The sequence below is a fragment of the Pezoporus flaviventris genome, unplaced genomic scaffold, assembly GCF_033815535.1.
Source record: "Pezoporus flaviventris isolate CSIRO_AGI_PZ_B2104156 unplaced genomic scaffold, CSIRO_AGI_Pfla_v1 ptg000007l, whole genome shotgun sequence".
Classification (NCBI taxonomy): Eukaryota; Metazoa; Chordata; class Aves; order Psittaciformes; family Psittacidae; genus Pezoporus; species Pezoporus flaviventris.
Window position 1 is genome coordinate 53,687,377 of NW_026892555.1, and position 17,811 is coordinate 53,705,187.

Here is a 17,811-nt window from a genome sequence, read left to right on the forward strand (position 1 = left end):
CCCCGCCGCGGGGAGGAGCGCCGCCCGCAACACTTAACCTTCGCGGCCCGACTTCTCCTGGGGTTGGGAGCGGTCATGGAGGCAGCGCGGGACTACGTGGGCTTGCTGGTGCGGTGAGTAATGGGCGCACCACATAGCCCATATGCTCCACGCTCCCCGGCCCTGGCGGCCGAGCGCCGCCTGCCTCCCCGCTCGTCCCGGCTGGGGGAAGCGCGGGGAGAGCCGAGGCTGGATAACTGTCGGCGTCCTGGAGCGAAGAGCGGTTGCCAGGCACAGTGTGAGGGCTAATCACAGTCGGCCTGTGCTATATTAAATCTGCTGGGTGCTGTGTGGGAGGAGCAAGCTCTCGCAGCCTTTTTGAGCCTCAGACGAAGTTCCGAGGGCAATGCGAGCAGGAGCTTTGCAGCCTTAACCCCTGTCTGAGGTCTAATGGCTGGGACGCGTTCTTCTCTCGGCAGTGGGGAAGCTGCCTGCCGTCTGGTGTGCAAGTAGCTGGTGCGGTGGGCGTGGGGCCGCTTGTACCCGGTGGCAGCATGACCACGGTTCCCGGCCCCTGCTTACATTTGGGGTGTGCTGACCACGTCCGGAAAGGTTTGTCTGTATGCTGCTCACAAACTTGATCTACTCCTAGCTGCGGTTCTGGTATCTCTACCTACAGTTAGTGTCTTAGCAGAGAAACCAAGTCTCCTGACTGATTTCTGGCTTTTGTTTTTGCTTCACTGTTACTGCATTTGTCATTTGCCTGTGAACTCTAACCTAAAAGTTAAATCGTGCCATAGTCCGAAGCCACACGTGTTGTGCAATGTTGACTTCTTTTTTTCTGAGTGAGGCTGAAGACCATTGCACCACATTCTTAGGCAAACATACAAAGCATACTGTGAGCAAAGATAAGGGGGAAATGTGTGTATAGGGCTCAGGGTAAGCTTTTGATCTCCTGGTTCTCCTAAAAGCAATTAATTCATCTGTCCCACCAGCCTTGACGCTACACTGACTGCTTGGGGCAGTATCTGTGAGTCCCTCTCTTGCAGGTCATAGTTATACAAAACAAACTGGACAAGATGCCAGAGTTTGAAGCTGTTTGCTCTTTCAATTAAAAATATATTTTTGTGTGTTGCACTGACATGGAATCACTCCTTTAGGGAAAAGTGAGGACTTGATTCTTTTGAAGAATAATAGAACAGCAGTGTTGTCAGTATCCAGCATGTTACTTGACTTTCTCATAAAGCTGGCTGCACCTTGGTATGTTCCTTTCCACCTCTTGTTTCCAGACTTAGCTTGATCAGCTTTCAATAGGAAATTATTTTGGTAACTCCAAATCTAGCAGAGGAATTCTCTGCATCAGGAGTCAGTTTGTCTGGTTTCTGAGGACAGCTGCAGCAGAAAGAATCTTTCCAGGAGCCCTAAACCTAGACTCTGTTGGAGTCTGTGGCCTTTGTGTGTGTGTAAACAAAAACAAGCTTTCAGTAGCAGGCTCAGCAACGGAAGGGTTCACACTCTTGTTTGTCTGGCCTGTTTTTTAATCACACTTTTGTTTCCTAGTACTTCTCATTAACTGAAACCTCTGCCTGTACTGGTGCTTCATATGCAGATGTAGTTTAAAGATGATATTGACTGGTTTTATTGAAATGCAGGTGAAGTGGCATCGATGTTAAGACTTGGACTCCTGTTAAGTGACTGCTGGAGCTAATGGAAGTCCTGGTTTATTAATCTGTTTTGTTATATTTCTCTCTGGCTTTTTACATCTGATAGAACTAGACAGCAGTGTCTGGTAATTGATCTTGAATCCTGAAGAAACTTCTCAGAGTTGCAAAATGTGGTTTGTATAGTTGGTTGCTCTAAAGCCTGAGGTTGAACACTGTTAGCTCAAGTCCTGCCCCTGAGCTGTGCCGCTAAAGCTTTTCATTCTGTATTGGGATGTATCTTTTGGCTTTTTTCCTTATGCTTTATCTTTTGTGAATGGCAACTTGGCTCAAGTAGTGGGAAATAAAACTGTTCAATGGAGCTGGTATTTTCTGTCTTAAAAAAAAGAAAAATCTTGGCAGTGCTGTCATATATACCACTCAAGTAACCATTTTACGTGCTGGTTTTCAAATGTGTGAGAGGGAGCAGGATGTAACTAGCTCTGAAAGCGTTGTCTCTTGAACCTTGAGTGTTGTGCTTTCTGACACCAGTGAGCCCCATGAATTGGAGTCACCAGCCCCAAGGTAGATAAGCACGCTTTGTATCTGAGGAAAAGACCCAAGTGATTCAGAATGGAAGCTGCCCATGGACCAGCAGGGTGACTGGGGACTACTAACTTAGTCAGTGATTAACAAACACTCCCTCTTACAGCATGCTTCCTTGTCTATGGAGCTTCAATGCCTTTGTCAGTGCTACTCTGTCACCTTGTCTTCCTCCCAAGTCCTGACCCTTTTCCAGGAAGAAAGTGCTTATTAGCTCTTTAATTTGAAACAGTACCTGTCTCCTGAAAACTATACTGACTTCTCATCCTCACCAGCTTTGTTACAGGAAGGAGAGAGATGTCCACCAGCCATGGGTATATATGCAAACTGTTGAAAGCCAGGGACTTTAAAAAAACAAAACAAAACAAAAAAACCCAAAACCAACCAACCAAAAACAAAGCCCAAAAGCTCCAGTAATGCTGAGGAGCTTTTGAGGAAAGTAAGTTTTGATGTACAAAGGAAGGGCAATAGATCAAAGTTCTGTAGAAAACTCATTCAGAATGATAGCAGAAAGTAAATTTATTGCTGAAACTCTGTCTGGCCAGTCACAAAAATTACTTTCTGTGCATCACAGAAATATGCTTAAAAACCAAATAAGAGATTTGGAAAAGAGAGTTATTCTCCCTGGTCAGTGTGGACTTGAACAAAATATGTGACTGGGACATAATCAGTTGAGTAACTTTATGCCATTCCATCATTGTTTCAAGAATTCCTGTATTCACTCCCTGGCTGCCTGAAGAGACTGTCAGTTCACTCCCTTCCCCCTCTGTAAAAGTATCTGATGATAGATTTTCCTACATAAAGATCTTTTACACCTATGTGGAAGAATAAAATTGGGGTGCATCCTTTTCCCAACCCTGTGCAATTAAGTACTAAGGAGCAAAAAGTATACGGGGGCAAAGTCCAGGAGTGTGGAAGACAAAGTATTGTCTACCTTTAAAAGACTTGTTAGAGATCAGTCCTTTCCAGGTGTCATTCAGTGGGTGATTTTTGGCAATCTGGCTATTGAATTAACCAATGTAATTTTGCAGCTAAAAGCTGTCATTAGAGGTGGAAGGGAGCAGGTCTGTACCTTGGTGTGGGAGTAGGCTGTTACCAGTGTTTTGTACTCGGTTTACCTAAAGGAAACTAAACAGTCACTATTAAAAAATGGGATTGCTCAGGAAAATTTAAAACCTTTTTCTAAAAGTGCTTGAATCTTCCAGCCCCTCTGGCAGCTTTGTCCAACGCTATGCATTGATATACTTTGATCTTAATTATCATTTCATTTGACTTCTTTAGATACATGAGGGTGGAAGTTTTATTTTCTGATTTTGAGAACTAGATGAAGTTTTATAGGCTGTAGATATTATTTACAAACTAAATACCTCAGCTGGAAGACAAGCATAACTGTATCAAAATGCTAGGTGTTTTGAATATGGGTAATATGTTCACTCTCCCAAAAGCAAACACAAATAATTAGTTGGAAGTAGTCTTGTGTTCTCTCATTGAGTGTTTCCGTTGCAGGGAAAGAGAATGATCTAAGTACCTGAATTCAGTAAGAGTTGCCTTTCTAATTCAGAGTTAAAAACCTGTCAGCCTCACTGTAATCATGACCTTGACATCAGCTGGCCTGTATCTGCTCGGAATGTTTTTAATTTTAGAAGTGTTTTCAAATGTCACTAGCAAGAAAAAGCTCGGAGATTACATGTCTGTAGGGCTGTGTAGTGTTTAGTTTTGAAAGCAAGCTCCGTGGGTCTAACATGACCTGTGAATTACTCGTATAATGTGCTTACCTCGTTGAACCCAACAGTCCTCATTGCAGTACTTGACGTAACTATTTTTGTAACTATGGTGAATTTTTATTTGTCTTAGATCTTTGGTATCCATGGGAGCATCTGTGGGAGCAGTAACAAAACAGACCCTGTTCCCTCCTCTCATGCCTGCAGGGCGACCTTTCCGTGTGTCGAATGCCTCCAGAAGCAGCCGGAAAGGAATTGTGGCAAGCAGTCTTCAAGAGCTCATCAGCAAGGTACAGCAAACAGTCACACTCTGGATGAAACTTAGTGAAATACAGTATCACAGAAAGGCAACCCACAGACCCTTATTCTTCTAAAAATCATTACTGGCGAAGTTGGGAGAGTATGTCAGATAAGTAAGCCTTATTATGAAAGGATGGGTCCTCTTTTGAATGCTAAAAATCTGCTGTGTTTTTTGCAGACTTTAGATGCCTTTCTTATATCTGCTGGAATAGTTACTCTGGTTTTGGAGGAAGATGGCACGGTTGTGGACACAGAAGAGTTCTTCAAGTCTCTGGATGATAATACACACTTCATGATTCTAGAAAAAGGACAGAAATGGACACAAGTAAGTGCTGACTGCCTCCCTCACTTGAATAGAAGTGGATGGAAGGATTTCTGTGGCTGCTAAAATTGTTGGGAAGAGGGGAGAAACAGAGGAAACCTTGCCTTCTTTAGGGGAAGTTATCAATGTAAAATGGGTGTTGCCTTGTGAATACAGTAACAGTTTAGTGAAGGTTAGAAAAATGCCTGTGTTTAATCCTGCAAACAGCTAAAAGTAATTATCGAAACCTAATGTTAGTCTACATGCATCAATATCTTTTAAGAACTACTAAGACTGGCTAGCTTTAGCCTTTTAATCACATCAACTCAGTGTCCAGTTTGTGTTTTTGTGGGGGAATAGTCATCTGTACATTAGTAAGATAGAGTCAAACTCCTAATGGTCTTCCCATGAAACAGTTGTTGCTAGAAAGCTAGCATCAAAATTTCTTCTACCAGGTGCAGAGGTGGCAGAGGAGCTGTAAGCAGGCCTACCATTTTTGTTTCTATATAGATGGCTTACTTGCGTGGCTCCCTTTTCTCAGTCTCCCATTGTAGTGTGGGCAATTTGTACGTTTTTTCCCCAAGATACCTTACTGGCTTTTCAATGTGCTGCATCTGGGCTGTGAGTTCCAAGAGCAGAAAAGAAGTTGCAGCCGGGGTATGACTCTACCTTGACTGCCCTATGTTCTCTCTGGCACTGCAGCAGAACAAGTTTGAATGCTGCCCCTCTTCAGTATGTGCTGAATGACAGCAGAAGGGCTGCTTTAACTTTACAAATCATCTGAAATGTAGCACAAGCTCTGTCATGCTTTGTCCAAATATTCTGGGTGCTAACGGAGGGCATACACTACCAAGCATACCAACTACTTGTACATGTCCAAAACTTTGTTGATAGGGGGCCCTGTTGCTGAAGCTCAGAGTCTATCAAAGTAAAACAGGCATAAAATTGCTGGCTAATGATATACTACAGTGTTTAACTTGGTTTGACTTGTCACCCCAGCGCTCAGACAGTGCCATGATAAGTACAAAAAGGTTCAGTCTTACACAACTTTATTGCTTCATTTAGCATGAAAAAAATAGCTTGGCAGCTGCCAAGTCATTAACCTTGAGTGGAATGTGCTTATCCCACTTAGCCACTAGATGTCTCTGTAAATATGGGTTTTTTCCCCCCTTGAAGCAAGATCCTGAAAGCATCACTGTCAGCCCTGAAGCAGACATGGGCTGCTTTGAATAAAGGAGGCTGGATTTAAGGTGGAAGATGACTTTCTATGCTACTCCTCCTTTGCTTTTTCTCTTAAAAGCTCAGTACTAAACCCTAGGCCTAATCAGTAGTGGTTCCTTGCCCATGTTACTTTTTCAGTAGAAAGGAAAAGAGAGGTATTAGGAGCCAGGATTTAAAATGAGGACCTGACTTTTCACAGATGTCGTCTTTTCAGGTATCTAAGAGTGCTCATCAGTGTTGTGTTCCTTCCTAAATGGAAGGACCCAATGTCACCCTGGTTATCTGGGGGCCTGTTTCAGTGTGCTGCCTCAGCTAGCAGCTGGAACATACCATGATAATTATATGGGAGGAATACTGTCCAGTGGCATTACCTGTGGCTTCAGTATGCTCTGAAGAAGAAGCTGTGTTGCAGAAAATAAATATTCAGGAGGTGCTATGTCACTCTAGGACTTCTGTGTCTGTTTGGAATAGCTCTAGAAGCCTGGCTGGGACTTGAGCAAAGTTATGTAAGCTACAGACTTATTTTTTGCTGTGCTAATGCTTTTAATTCTAGTTTAGAGCTGATCAAGAGCTAGCCCCAAGACTGGCATAAGCAAGCTGCTTCTAGAGATGCACAATTAATGATTGTCTTGCTGTAGTTTCCTGGCTCATGGTACAAACTGTCTTTCCCTCTCTTTAAATTAGACAAAAAATGGACTTGCCACTGCGAGACAAAAGAAGAAAATGGGAGTAGCTAACATCACATTTGATCTGTACAAGCTGCACCCTAAGGATTTTATTGGCTGCCTAAACATCAAGGCCACCTTCTATGAGATCTACTCTGTCTCATATGACATCAAATGTATGGGAGCAAAAAGTGTATTGCGGTAAGTATGTTTCCGCTATTGATCAGGCATATCCATTAATGTGAAATCTGGCTCTGTGAAGCAGGTGTGTTTATAAATTTAGTATTTTTATTTATTCTTACACACTGGCCAATATGCTGAATCTTGTTTTGTAAGGTGGATAGCTGACGTGTAAAAACTTTGCATAGCTTTTTATGGTGGAATTTTAAATTTCCCCCAAGGCAAAAATCTTATCAGCTCATATTAACTGCAAGGGTGTAGGTGCAGCCTCTTTGTTTTCCTGAGAGAATTTCCCTAGATTTCTTAGACTTGTTTGAGTAATGCAGGAGGCTGAGGAAGAAGCATTAGACTCCTTAAAGGGGGACCTACAAGGGGATGAAATGAAATGTTTTTGAGATCCAGTGACAAAGGTCTTAAAGCTTGCTCAGGCTTTGCAATGCCTGCCTGCCAAATTCCCTACCTGAGCTACATGGAGGTAAAGGAAAATGGGAGAGAGATGACAATCTGATATCTTAATGTGAATTTGTCACCTGATGTCACTATTTTTAAGCAGACAGGTCTCCAAGCAAACTAGGAGCCTCACAAGGACCAGTGTTTCCTACAGGACTAATCTGTGGTGGGTGGGTTGTGAGTTTAGTAGAACTGGCTGTTGGAAAATGCTGTCTTATGCAGGGGAAAAATAATACCTGTCTTGTCCAATGCTTTCAACAGTGTGTTGAAAGCCTGTGCCTTGTCAAAACCAGCTGTGTCTTGCCATGGTTGAAGAAAACTTATTCTGAGCCCAGATGCTTTCACAAAGGTGCCATACTTTGACAGCTGTTGAAGCTGCAGCCCTGAATTTCTCTACCTGACCTTTCAAACTCTGTTTGACACAATGGTGGTGTGTTGCTGCATTTTAATACTTGAGGACCAGATCTGCTCTGTACAGAACAGACAGTTGTATATGCTGTGAGGTTTTCACTTCCTCTGAGCAATGTGTAGTCTTTAGTTTAAAGTCTTCAAATAGCCCCTTGTCTTGTGATGCAGGTATTAAATATTGTAATGCTAATCTTGTTCCCTTTCTTCCAGTCAGACTGACCTCTCCCACTTAGATGGTCCCTTGCTTAATCTTTCAGGCTATAACTAGTATGACTGTATATGAAACTCGTCTCTCTAGGAATGCTGCAGTGATTATCCAGTTATATGCTATGCCCACCTGCAGAACTGGCTACATTAGGATTTATTCAAAGCAAAGGTTTGCCCTTGAACAGCTGCACTCCTCCAGTTCCTATGTTTGTCAGGTCTCTTGAGCCGCAACAAACTCGTATCTGGCTATCTGCTACGGAGATAAGTAGCAGCACCAGAACTTGCACTGCTAAGGAAAGTTCAAAGTGACAGTTTTGCATCCCTGCCAACACAGGGCAGCTGGTGAGAAAGAAGTGGTGCTGGCAAACAGCTGAAGTAGCTGTGGAGTTCTTCTGGAAGCAATGTTATGTTACAGAGTTGAGCTATAAGGGAAGTGCCAGTGTCAGGGTGGGAAAATAGCCTGCTAGCAAGGAAGAGGGGTGACAGAGATAACCTTGGGCACTACACAACAGTGAGATGACCTGTCTCAGTTTGCTGTTGATATTGGAGACAGATGATATGTTCTTGTTGTAGTGCCTTTGCTAATGAGCTCCACATTGTGAATTGATGCCCTCTTCCTGGGCCCACCTTTGGAGTGCAAAGGTCTTTAAAATGCTGCAGTTCTTCATCAGTGGGTGGGGTTCAAAGCCTGCTAAACCCCATTAGTGTGTTTCCCCTAATGGTTTCTCCCTGTAGTGTTCAACTGAAGGATCAAATGTCCAATTCAACAAATAACTCACTCCATGGCTTAAGTGACAACTGCTCTTGTGTGCAAGCAGCACACTGCAGCTGTTCAAAAGCTTGGTACCAGGTGCAGCTTTCTTTGCAACTGTAAAACTCCTTGGCCTGTACTGTCTGGTGGAGGGAAGGACATACTGAAACAGCGTATGTGTGGGAAGCATAAATAAAGGTACAGTGTCTTTTTTTAAAAGCTTCCCAGGCTCTAAGTACAGAGTATTCTACTCTTTTGAAGAACAGGATTTTGACTGCACACCTTCTTTCATCATAGTGGAAAAAATGATTTTTTAGGAAGAAGACTACCTTTTCTAATAGAGTTCAAAGGAGAAGTGAATTAACAGCAAACAGTTCACAACTGCATGTTTCCTCAGACAGGAATTCAAAAAATCTTCCTTTTTTTGCAGGAGAGGAAGGCTGATCGCATTTCTGCATCTTCAGAAACTGATCCCTTTCCAGTTTTGGAATGGTTCTGGTTCTTGTGTACCAGTGCCTCAGTCAGCTTCATACTTACAAAGGCCTGATTAACTTTCGGGGGGCAAGGCTTGAATGTAGTGCTTGGTACTGATGTCCCCGTTGTTTCTTGGAGAATGGAAGGAAGACATAGCTATAACAGAGTTGAATAAATGAATATTCAGATATGATCATCTCTATTCCCCTGTGGTGATCCACAGTTTATATTGTAGACTTCTGATGCTTAGCTGATCTTAGTTTATGGATCTATACTGATTCTCACACAGTACTATATATTTGAATGCTGATATTTATTAAATCTTTAAAAAAGTAGTTGTGAACTGAGAATTCTTAAGCCTTGAAGTTTGGACAGCATTAATTTGTCTGGCTTTGCCTGTTTTGCTGTCAGGCATCCACAGTAATGTGATTGCTCAGCTTCAGATCTAATCTAGTTTGGTCTGTAGCTTAGAGATACATGCAGTGTTGTATTAGTGAATGGCCTAAAGGTGAGACATGAGGTGGCTTCATGATGAAGGAATGCTGCCAAGCTCCAAGGCGAAGTCATCTTTGGGAGTACTCTGGTAGTTTGAGTGATTTAGATGAGGGAATTGAGTGTACTATCAGCAAGTTTGCTGATGACACTAAGCTGGGAGGAGTGGCTGACACGCCAGAAGGCTGTGCTGCCATCCAGCGAGACCTGGACAGGCTGGAGAGTTGGGCAGGGAATAACTATGAAATATAACAAGGGAAAGTGTAGAGTCCTGCATCTGGGCAGGAAGAACCCCAGGTTCCAGTATAGGTTGGGGAACGACCTGTTAGAGAGCAGTGTAGGGGAGAGGGACCTGGGGGTCCTAGTGGACGACAGGATGACCATGAGCCAACACTGTGCCCTTGTGGCCAAGAAGGCCAATGGCATCCTGGGGTGTATTAGAAGGGGGGTGGTTAGTAGCTCGAGAGAGGTCCTCCTTCCCCTCTACTCTGCCCTGGTGAGACCGCATCTGGAATATTGTGTCCAGTTCTGGGCCCCTCAGTTCAAGAAGGACAGGGAGCTGCTGGAGAGAGTCCAGCGCAGGGCAACGAAGATGATTAAGGGAGTGGAGCGTCTCCCTTATGAGGAAAGACTGAGGGAGCTGAGTCTCTATAGTTTGGAGAAGAGGAGACTGAGGGGTGACCTTATTAGTGTCTATATAAAGGGGGAGTGTCACGAGGATGGAGCCAGGCTCTACTCAGTGGCAAACAATGATAGGACAAGGGGTAATGGGTACAAACTGGAACACAAGAGGTTCCACTTAAACTTGAGAAGAAACTTCTTCTCAGTGAGGGTGACGGAACACTGGAACAGGCTGCCCAGGGAGGTTGTGGAGTCTCCTTCCCTGGAGACATTCAAAACCCGCCTGGACACATTCCTGTGTAACATTATCTAGGTGCTCCTGCTCCGGCAGGGGGATTGGACTAGATGATCTTTCGAGGTCCCTTCCAATCTCTAGCATACTGTGATACTGTGATGGCTTTGCAGGAGGATGGTAAATACCCAACAAGATGCCAGCCTGCTTTGTTAAATGTATTTTCTGGTTCTGCCAACAAGTCAATAGTTTTCTGTTGATCAAGAGCCACAGAAGTATTTTTTGGAAAGAAGGTAGAAAAATTACCAGCTTAGAAGTGAAAGGGAATGAGAGTTCTTAAGTATATCTGCCTAACACATCCTGAAGGTGGTGTGGGTGTGGAGAAAGGGGTAATGTAATCCTCCTTGGTAACTTTTTTGTTAACAGACTGCTTTTCTTCTAGGAAGGTGCTTCAGCTGATGTCCCATGCAGCACAGATAACTGGACAGTTTCTTCTTTATACTGGAACTTACATGTTACAGTTGATGGGTGAATATGACGAAGACGGCACATGTGCAAGATCAAGGCGGGAGTAGTGAGCCCAGCTGCACTTCTGATATTGGATCTTTTTGCTTAAAGACTTTCTCCTGCCCATATTTGATTGTAGTCATGTAGGTGGGGGGATATCCACTGATGTGAACTAACATTTTTCCCATTTGGGAATGGTTGTAGGCCTTAGTCATAAAATAAGTGTTTGATGTTCACAGGCTCTTAACACAGCAAAAGGTTGTGTGCCTAAAGCTGAGAATTTGCCCCAGCAACTCAAAATGGAAAATAGGTATACTTGCAAATTTGTGTGGAATATTTCTTGCACTGATCAAAGCATAATGTAGTTGTGGTTTTTTTTTTTCATGGCTGTCTACTTGCCTTCTGAACAGACTGGGCTGGGGCGAGGGGGCTATGTTCTATGTTTTTTTTTGTTTGTTTGTTTTAGTCCTTAACAGTGCTGGTATTAGTGCCCAGCTGGCACTGAGGTACAAAAGGGTGAAGTGTACTTCTTTACTGCTGCTAACAATAGAACTATACAATGTAACTTAATCTGGGTTCAGTGACTGACTGATGAAGTCTAATTGGAGAAGTGCAACTACCAAGCAGAAACTTAAAATTTAGCCTTGCTTCCCTTAAAACAAGTAAAAACTTTTCATCATAACTCTTTATACTTCAGGCCTACAAAGAAATTCAGGTTAGTATAGCTTATACATGTTGAAGACCTGATATATTTATTTAATGGGTCTGATGTTCATTTCTGCCTGAAGTATTGAATAATTCACCAGTTTCATGAACATGGCTTACAAACAGCCTCCTGAGCTTTCTCCAGGAGTTAGACTATCACTTCTGTAGTTTTTCTACTGTTTTTTACAAGGTGACACAACATCCCAAGTTGTACTTAAGGTACAAGTAGGAGATGCTGGATTTTGATGCCCCTGTATTCAGGGAGAGCAGGACACTACCTACTCTTGTGTAACATACATATGCTCTAAACTGGATATTTGCAGTTTTACAGTCTCCCAAGACAAGCTGTATTAAGGGCAGAGTTTTTAATCCTTAAATAGAATTGTCCATATTGTTTTCTACACTTCAGTGAATGGCTAGTATGACCAGCTTTCAGAAAGTTTTCCTCAACAATGTAGAAAACTGGAAAATTAGCAGTTAGACATCTTGTGTCAAAATACAAACTCCCATTGCTGAAGGGGAAAAGCCCAGCTTTGTTCATAGGTATGTATTCTGAAGTTTTCATTTGCCTGCTCATGAAGAATTTTAGTAAGTTGTTATGGTCTTGCTTAAGACTGAAAGCTGTTAAGGAGATGGCAGGTACAGGTAAATGTGTCTGACCTGATGGCAGGTGCCACTAGGAACAAGCCCAGGTGACAGCATGAACAGATGGGGCAAGAGAAGAAAGCAATGGGAGAAAAAGGAAAAAGACCAGTGTGGACCCCACAGTGCTTGCCATGCACCTGCTGAGAAAGGAGTCCATTAACTGTGGGTATCAACTGCACTGACCAGTCAAGGGAAAACCTCATCTACTAAAAAAAGGAATTGAGGGGCTGGAAAGCATCATGGTTGGTGGGATCTATTCTGACCTGTCAGCTGAGTCTGTTCACTATATATGGGAATATTGCTCTCACTTTTATCTGAAAATTACACCTTTATATGCTTATTTTTACCCATCCTTTTATGGATGGGACCTAGCCAGCTGTAGCTGCATATTTCAAATCAGTGTTGTGATGAAAAGCAGTCTAAATCCAAGTGTTAAAGGTACTGATGAACATGAGTTTGGTAGGTCTGCACAAGTCTCTTCAGTAATGGTTATTACAAATAAGTAGACAGCTAAGAAAAATCTTGGGTATTTTTTTTCCCTGATTTCTTTTGTTTCCCATCTACATCTGACCGCCCGCTGGAGGAAGCGGGGAGGGCACACTGCTCTAGGCAGGGTGAGTACTGGTTCTTTCCTAATTTCTTGCAGGGAAGAGTGCCTGTAGCTTGCAGCACTGTCAGGTTTCCTTCAGAAGAAAAAAAAAATCTATTCTGTGAGTAATAAGAGATTATATTAAAATGAAGCTTAATACTTCATCTGTGTTGTTCTTAACATCCCACCTAAATGATTGTTGCCATTATAATTGTTGGCTAAAGTCTTTCTGCTCCTATCAAGGAATTGCATTTAACTGTTGCAGTGCAATGACTTTGTCATTAATTCTTTCAGCTTTGAAGAACCATTTATTCTATTAGAACAAGCACACCTCTTGAAAGCAAACTCTATATGATGCTCCTGGGAATATTTATGTTGCTAATGGTGGGAGCATCAACATTAAAAAAAACCCAGCCAACCAAACTTGCACAGTTCAGTACTGCTTTGTGTGAATTGCCTCTTCAACATCTGTAATACAAAAGCTTTTACAAGTCTGAACTGTGCAGTTCTCAAATTCCAGCCTTCTATAGCCAGAGGCAATTGTTACAGAACTAACACTTCATATTTTCCATGGCACTATCTGAGAACCTAATGTGATCTAAAATGCTAACTCAGTGTGAATTTTCAATGTTTTTAAGCAGCTGCTGCTTTGACAGCTTAACAGTTAAAACTTGAGTTGCTGAAGGTCATGTGAGCTGTGAAGACTCCATCTTAGAACATCTCCTGCTGATTAAAAATGCAAACAGTTGAACAAAGTAACTCAGCTTTGATATTTTCTCAAAATAGGAGAAAGGACTTGGAAATTGCATGAGTCTGAATTGCTTCACTGCTGCTGAATTTTGGTTTTGCCACAGGCTTAGTATTTGGGGGATGATGTTTCCTACTGTGCCAACTTCTTTCCAGAGATAAAGTTTTGGCTTTGGATCAGATTGAAGGAGTTTATCATTCTCTGAGTTGGAACCAGTTTTATTTTTTCACAGGCTGATTAGGAGGCATAGCTTTTACTTAAGCTGTGTACACGATAAACAGCAAAGAACAACTTCAGCATTATCTATCAGCAAATTATATACAAGTTGGTGTACAGTATCTAGCAAGAAACAGAAAAACTAAAAGTACAGGCTTTTAACTGCAGATACACAGAGAAGCAGCTGGCTTTTCTACTTGACATTTGTAACTTTAACTGAGCTTATGGAAAAAAAAATTAATCTGCACTTGTTACAGTTGCATTCAAGGGTGGGAGCAGTGACATGTCGAAGGTGTGAAACATGGTTACTGCCTCCTTGCTTGCAGTGACCCTTTTTGCCTGTTGCTTTGCATCACTTGCTAACAATGCACCAAGTCATACTCTCCAGTTACCAAAAAAGGAATTTTCACTGAAGTACTCAATCTTGTTGACTCAGGCACCGTTCATGTTCTGCAGGCAAAACAAAGTCGCTCTATTCATGACTAGAATGAAGAATCTTGCAGGGTTTTTGTATGTGTAATTTATCATTACTTAATTTCTTTTCTTTCATAAACCCATGAAGTTGTTGCTTTCTTGCACCTTTCTATTATTTCAGGAAAAACAAGATTACAAGCTCTTCTGTCCAGGGGGAAAGGAAAAGGCAGGGTTTAAATTCCTTAGACCGTTTTGAATATGCTCTAGGAAACATCCTGAATCCCTTCCCAAAAGAGAAGGGAAGGATAAAGAAAGGAAAGTAAAACTTTGAGCTGGATTTTTTTTCAGTAAGTAGAGAGGTATTAACAATTTAGGAAATGTTGTAGAAAATGTAGTTTGGAATGTTAACTGTGATGATAACTACATGTGATCATTTGTAACTGACTAAAATTGTAACTCTAAATCATTTCAGCATGCTTCTTCCTGAGATGGCACTTGAATTGAAGGCACAAGCTTATTTAAGTAAAAACAAAAAAAGCTTAAAACCAAAGTGTATTTTTGATTTGATGCCTCAAGTTTTACTGGAGGTATTAATGTGATTAACATACCACTTCAGCTATATATTATTATCCTGATGGGGTTTAGAGTTTGTCACTGCTTTCTGTACCTTACCCTGTCATACATACAGTTAAGATATTTATAATCATGAGGATTGCTACTTTGCTAAGGGAAAAGTTAGTATTTTATAATGTCACAATTTTCAAGATCAGTAGTTTAACTTGCTATACAAATTTAGGTGGGTGAAAATTGTGTCAGTGATGGCAGCATTTTCTGATGTGTGGTGCCAATTTTAAGGAACACTGTCCATGAATAAATAAAACCAAATGGTGGCTTTGGATGTTGTCTCTATTAATTTTCAGAATCATTTATTCCTGAAATCTTGAATGTTAATGGATGTGTGGTCTGGCACAGACAGCAACCAAATGCTGGACTGTGACAGTGAAGTAACTGGATACTATTATGTGGCTCTGAATTCTTAACTTTTTACTGCTGACTCACTTTCTGGCCTTAGAGAAACTGTACAAACTGTGTTTCCTTTCATACAAAAGCAATGCCTTCCTTCATCTTTTACCGAAGCTGCAAAAGATGACTGACTATGGGAGATAGAAGGCTTTGGCAATCTCTGGTTTTCACAAAATATAGTAAGGATCAAGGACCTCTTCTTATAATGCCTCACAGAAACTCCCTGCAGTTGTTTATCTACAGATACAGTAGTACATATTTGATTGCAGGGAAATATGAATTTAGTGAAATATTAGATTTGTCTAGTTCAGGATTAATTTAGTCTTCAAAAGGAGTAGCATGTAAGTGTGATTAGTCTAGCATACTTGTATCTTTTTGCAGAGCTTGACTATTGGGCAGTTCACCTCTTGTGGGAAAGCCAAAGTCTGACTCCTGCAAAAGCAGAAAACAGCACTGGGTTTAGTGGGAAAGTTTTGGCAGTGGGAGGTGAGGGGTGCTGTGGGGGTGACCTCTGTGAGTAGAGACCTGGGGTCTCTGTACTTACATTGTACAGAGCTGCTTCCAGCAGGCTCCAAAATGAACCCACCATTGCCCAAAGCTGAGCTCTTCAGTCAGTTTGGTGCTGCCTCTGTGAAAACACCTTTAGGAAAGGGTAAAAATGCTGTGCAGCAGCTGTGAAACAGGACTAGAAAAATGTGAGAGAAACAACTTTGCAGAGAGCAAGGTCAGAAAAGGAGGGGAGGAGGTACTCCAGGTGCCAGAGCAGAGGTTCCCCTGCAGCCTGTGGTACAGACCATGGTGAGGCAGGCTGTGCCCCTGCAACTCATAGAAGACCGTGCTGGAGCAGATACCCACCTGTAGTCTGTGGAGGACCTAATGCCACAATAGGTGGGCGTGCCTTGAAGTAAGCTGCAGCCCATGGAGAACTCATGCAGGAGCAGGCTCCTGGCAGAGAGGAGCCCACACTGAAGCAGTTTTTCTGGCAGGACCTGTGGGGACCCACTGGAGCAGTCTGTTCCTGAAGGGCTGCACCCTGGGGAGGGGATGCCTATGCCCCGTGCCACTCTGGGCCAGACAGAGGAGGTAGAAGAGCTGGGAATAAAGGAGTGAAGTTGAGTTTAGGAAGGATGGGGGAGGGCAGGAAGGGAAAGAGAAAGTAGGTTTAGTTTTGTCTTTGTTTCTTGCTATCCTATTCTATTTTTTATTGACAATAAATTATATTAAATCTTCCCTGAACTGAACCTCTCTAGGTGGTGTCGGCAACAGGTGAGCGAGCTTCTTTTCTTTATCTTGACCCATAAGCTTTTTAATCTTATTTTCTCCCCATGTCCTCTTGAGGAGATGGAGTGAGAGGGAGGCTGGTAGCCAAAGTCAACCCACCACAAACACAAAACACTAGAAGTAAAAATAAGCAAGAACCAAGCTGTTAGTGCTATAGGTGACCAGTAAACTTGGAAACAAATGTTTTGGAGTGGTTTCTGGATGGCTTTTGCCAGCCAAGGTCAATGTTTTCAGTAGTCATGAGACAAACTGTTTACTAACCTCAATCTCAAGCATGGTTTATCTAAGGTCATGCATCAGTCTGAATTATTCACAGGGGGCCTCACTACTAATGTATTCCCAGTTATAAGTATTTATTAATAAATATTAATTATCACTTGAAGGAGAACATTGAAATAATAGCTGTTTTATGAAATGGCTAATGAAATGTAACACTAGAAATACAGTATGTCTTAATAGACTCCAGAATCAGGATAATGCATTCTGTGCAGCTCCAACATAAAAGGTTGTTTATCAGTTTTCTAAAAATTCTGCTTTAATAATTAGCATACATTATGTATAGATTAGGGTTTTTTTAAGTAGTCAATCAGCTAGGTTGGAAAGACCTTTAAGATCACCAAGTCCAATCAGGACTACCCCAGGACTGCCAAGGCAAGATGTAATTACTGTCACAGGGTGGTTGTGATTCTGTTGTGTGGTTAAAAAAAAAAAAAAAAGCTTAGTCAGTCTATTATAGATCCACAGAAATCTCAGAGGTGTAAGAAGTCTTTTAAAGTCCTAAAGTTAGGTATAATTATTTCTGACACATTTTATAATTAAACCATTAAGTTCATAATCCTTTATGTTTAAAGCACTTCTAATTACAAACCATTTTCCCTTGCACAGGTACAAAACTTGGTTTGCTGCTGCTCTTTATTAAGTAGCATTTTCGAATGCTCTTTTCCCATCTCAGATTCAGGAAAGAATAAGCAAGAAAACAATAAATGATATTATTCAAACATAAGGACTACTGATTTATTATTGAGCTAGACAAACTCAAGTCTAAGTACTCTCTGTTTTATTCCTGAAAAGCTGAAGTGCAAATGGCATAATTTCAGTGATTCCTATGCCAAGTGTGCTTAATTTAGGTGCTCTCCCACTTCCAGCTTTCCTGTTTTCTTGCCCACTTAGGGAAGTTGCATAGAAAAGCTGCTACAGCAGTTGCACAATGGTGTTCTGATCCCTGAATGATCATGCTTCCCAAATCAAAATCACTATAATAACTGACATATTTCCAGAGACAATTTTTATTCAGAGACTCTGAATATCTGAAATCACAGATTACTTAATAATAGTTGCAAATAGCTAGCTACTCCAGTCTCCCAGAAAAGCCATTTCATCTTTGGATGAGATGATCAAAGTAGTTCTCCTTATCATTATAAGAATTTTTTGCAAACTG

The 17,811-nt window shown here is 41.8% G+C and overlaps 1 protein-coding gene across 1 annotated transcript; it reads left to right on the plus strand.

Moving 5' to 3' along the window:
• On the plus strand, positions 1 to 14,967 carry CIDEA (cell death inducing DFFA like effector a). Its single transcript, XM_061448818.1, has 5 exons — positions 1 to 113; positions 4,077 to 4,233; positions 4,422 to 4,568; positions 6,450 to 6,631; positions 10,688 to 14,967. The coding sequence occupies exons 1-5, from the start codon at positions 76 to 78 to the stop codon at positions 10,818 to 10,820; spliced, it is 657 nt and encodes a 218-aa protein (XP_061304802.1). The 5' UTR covers positions 1 to 75; the 3' UTR covers positions 10,821 to 14,967.
• Positions 14,968 to 17,811: the final 2,844 nt, after the last annotated feature.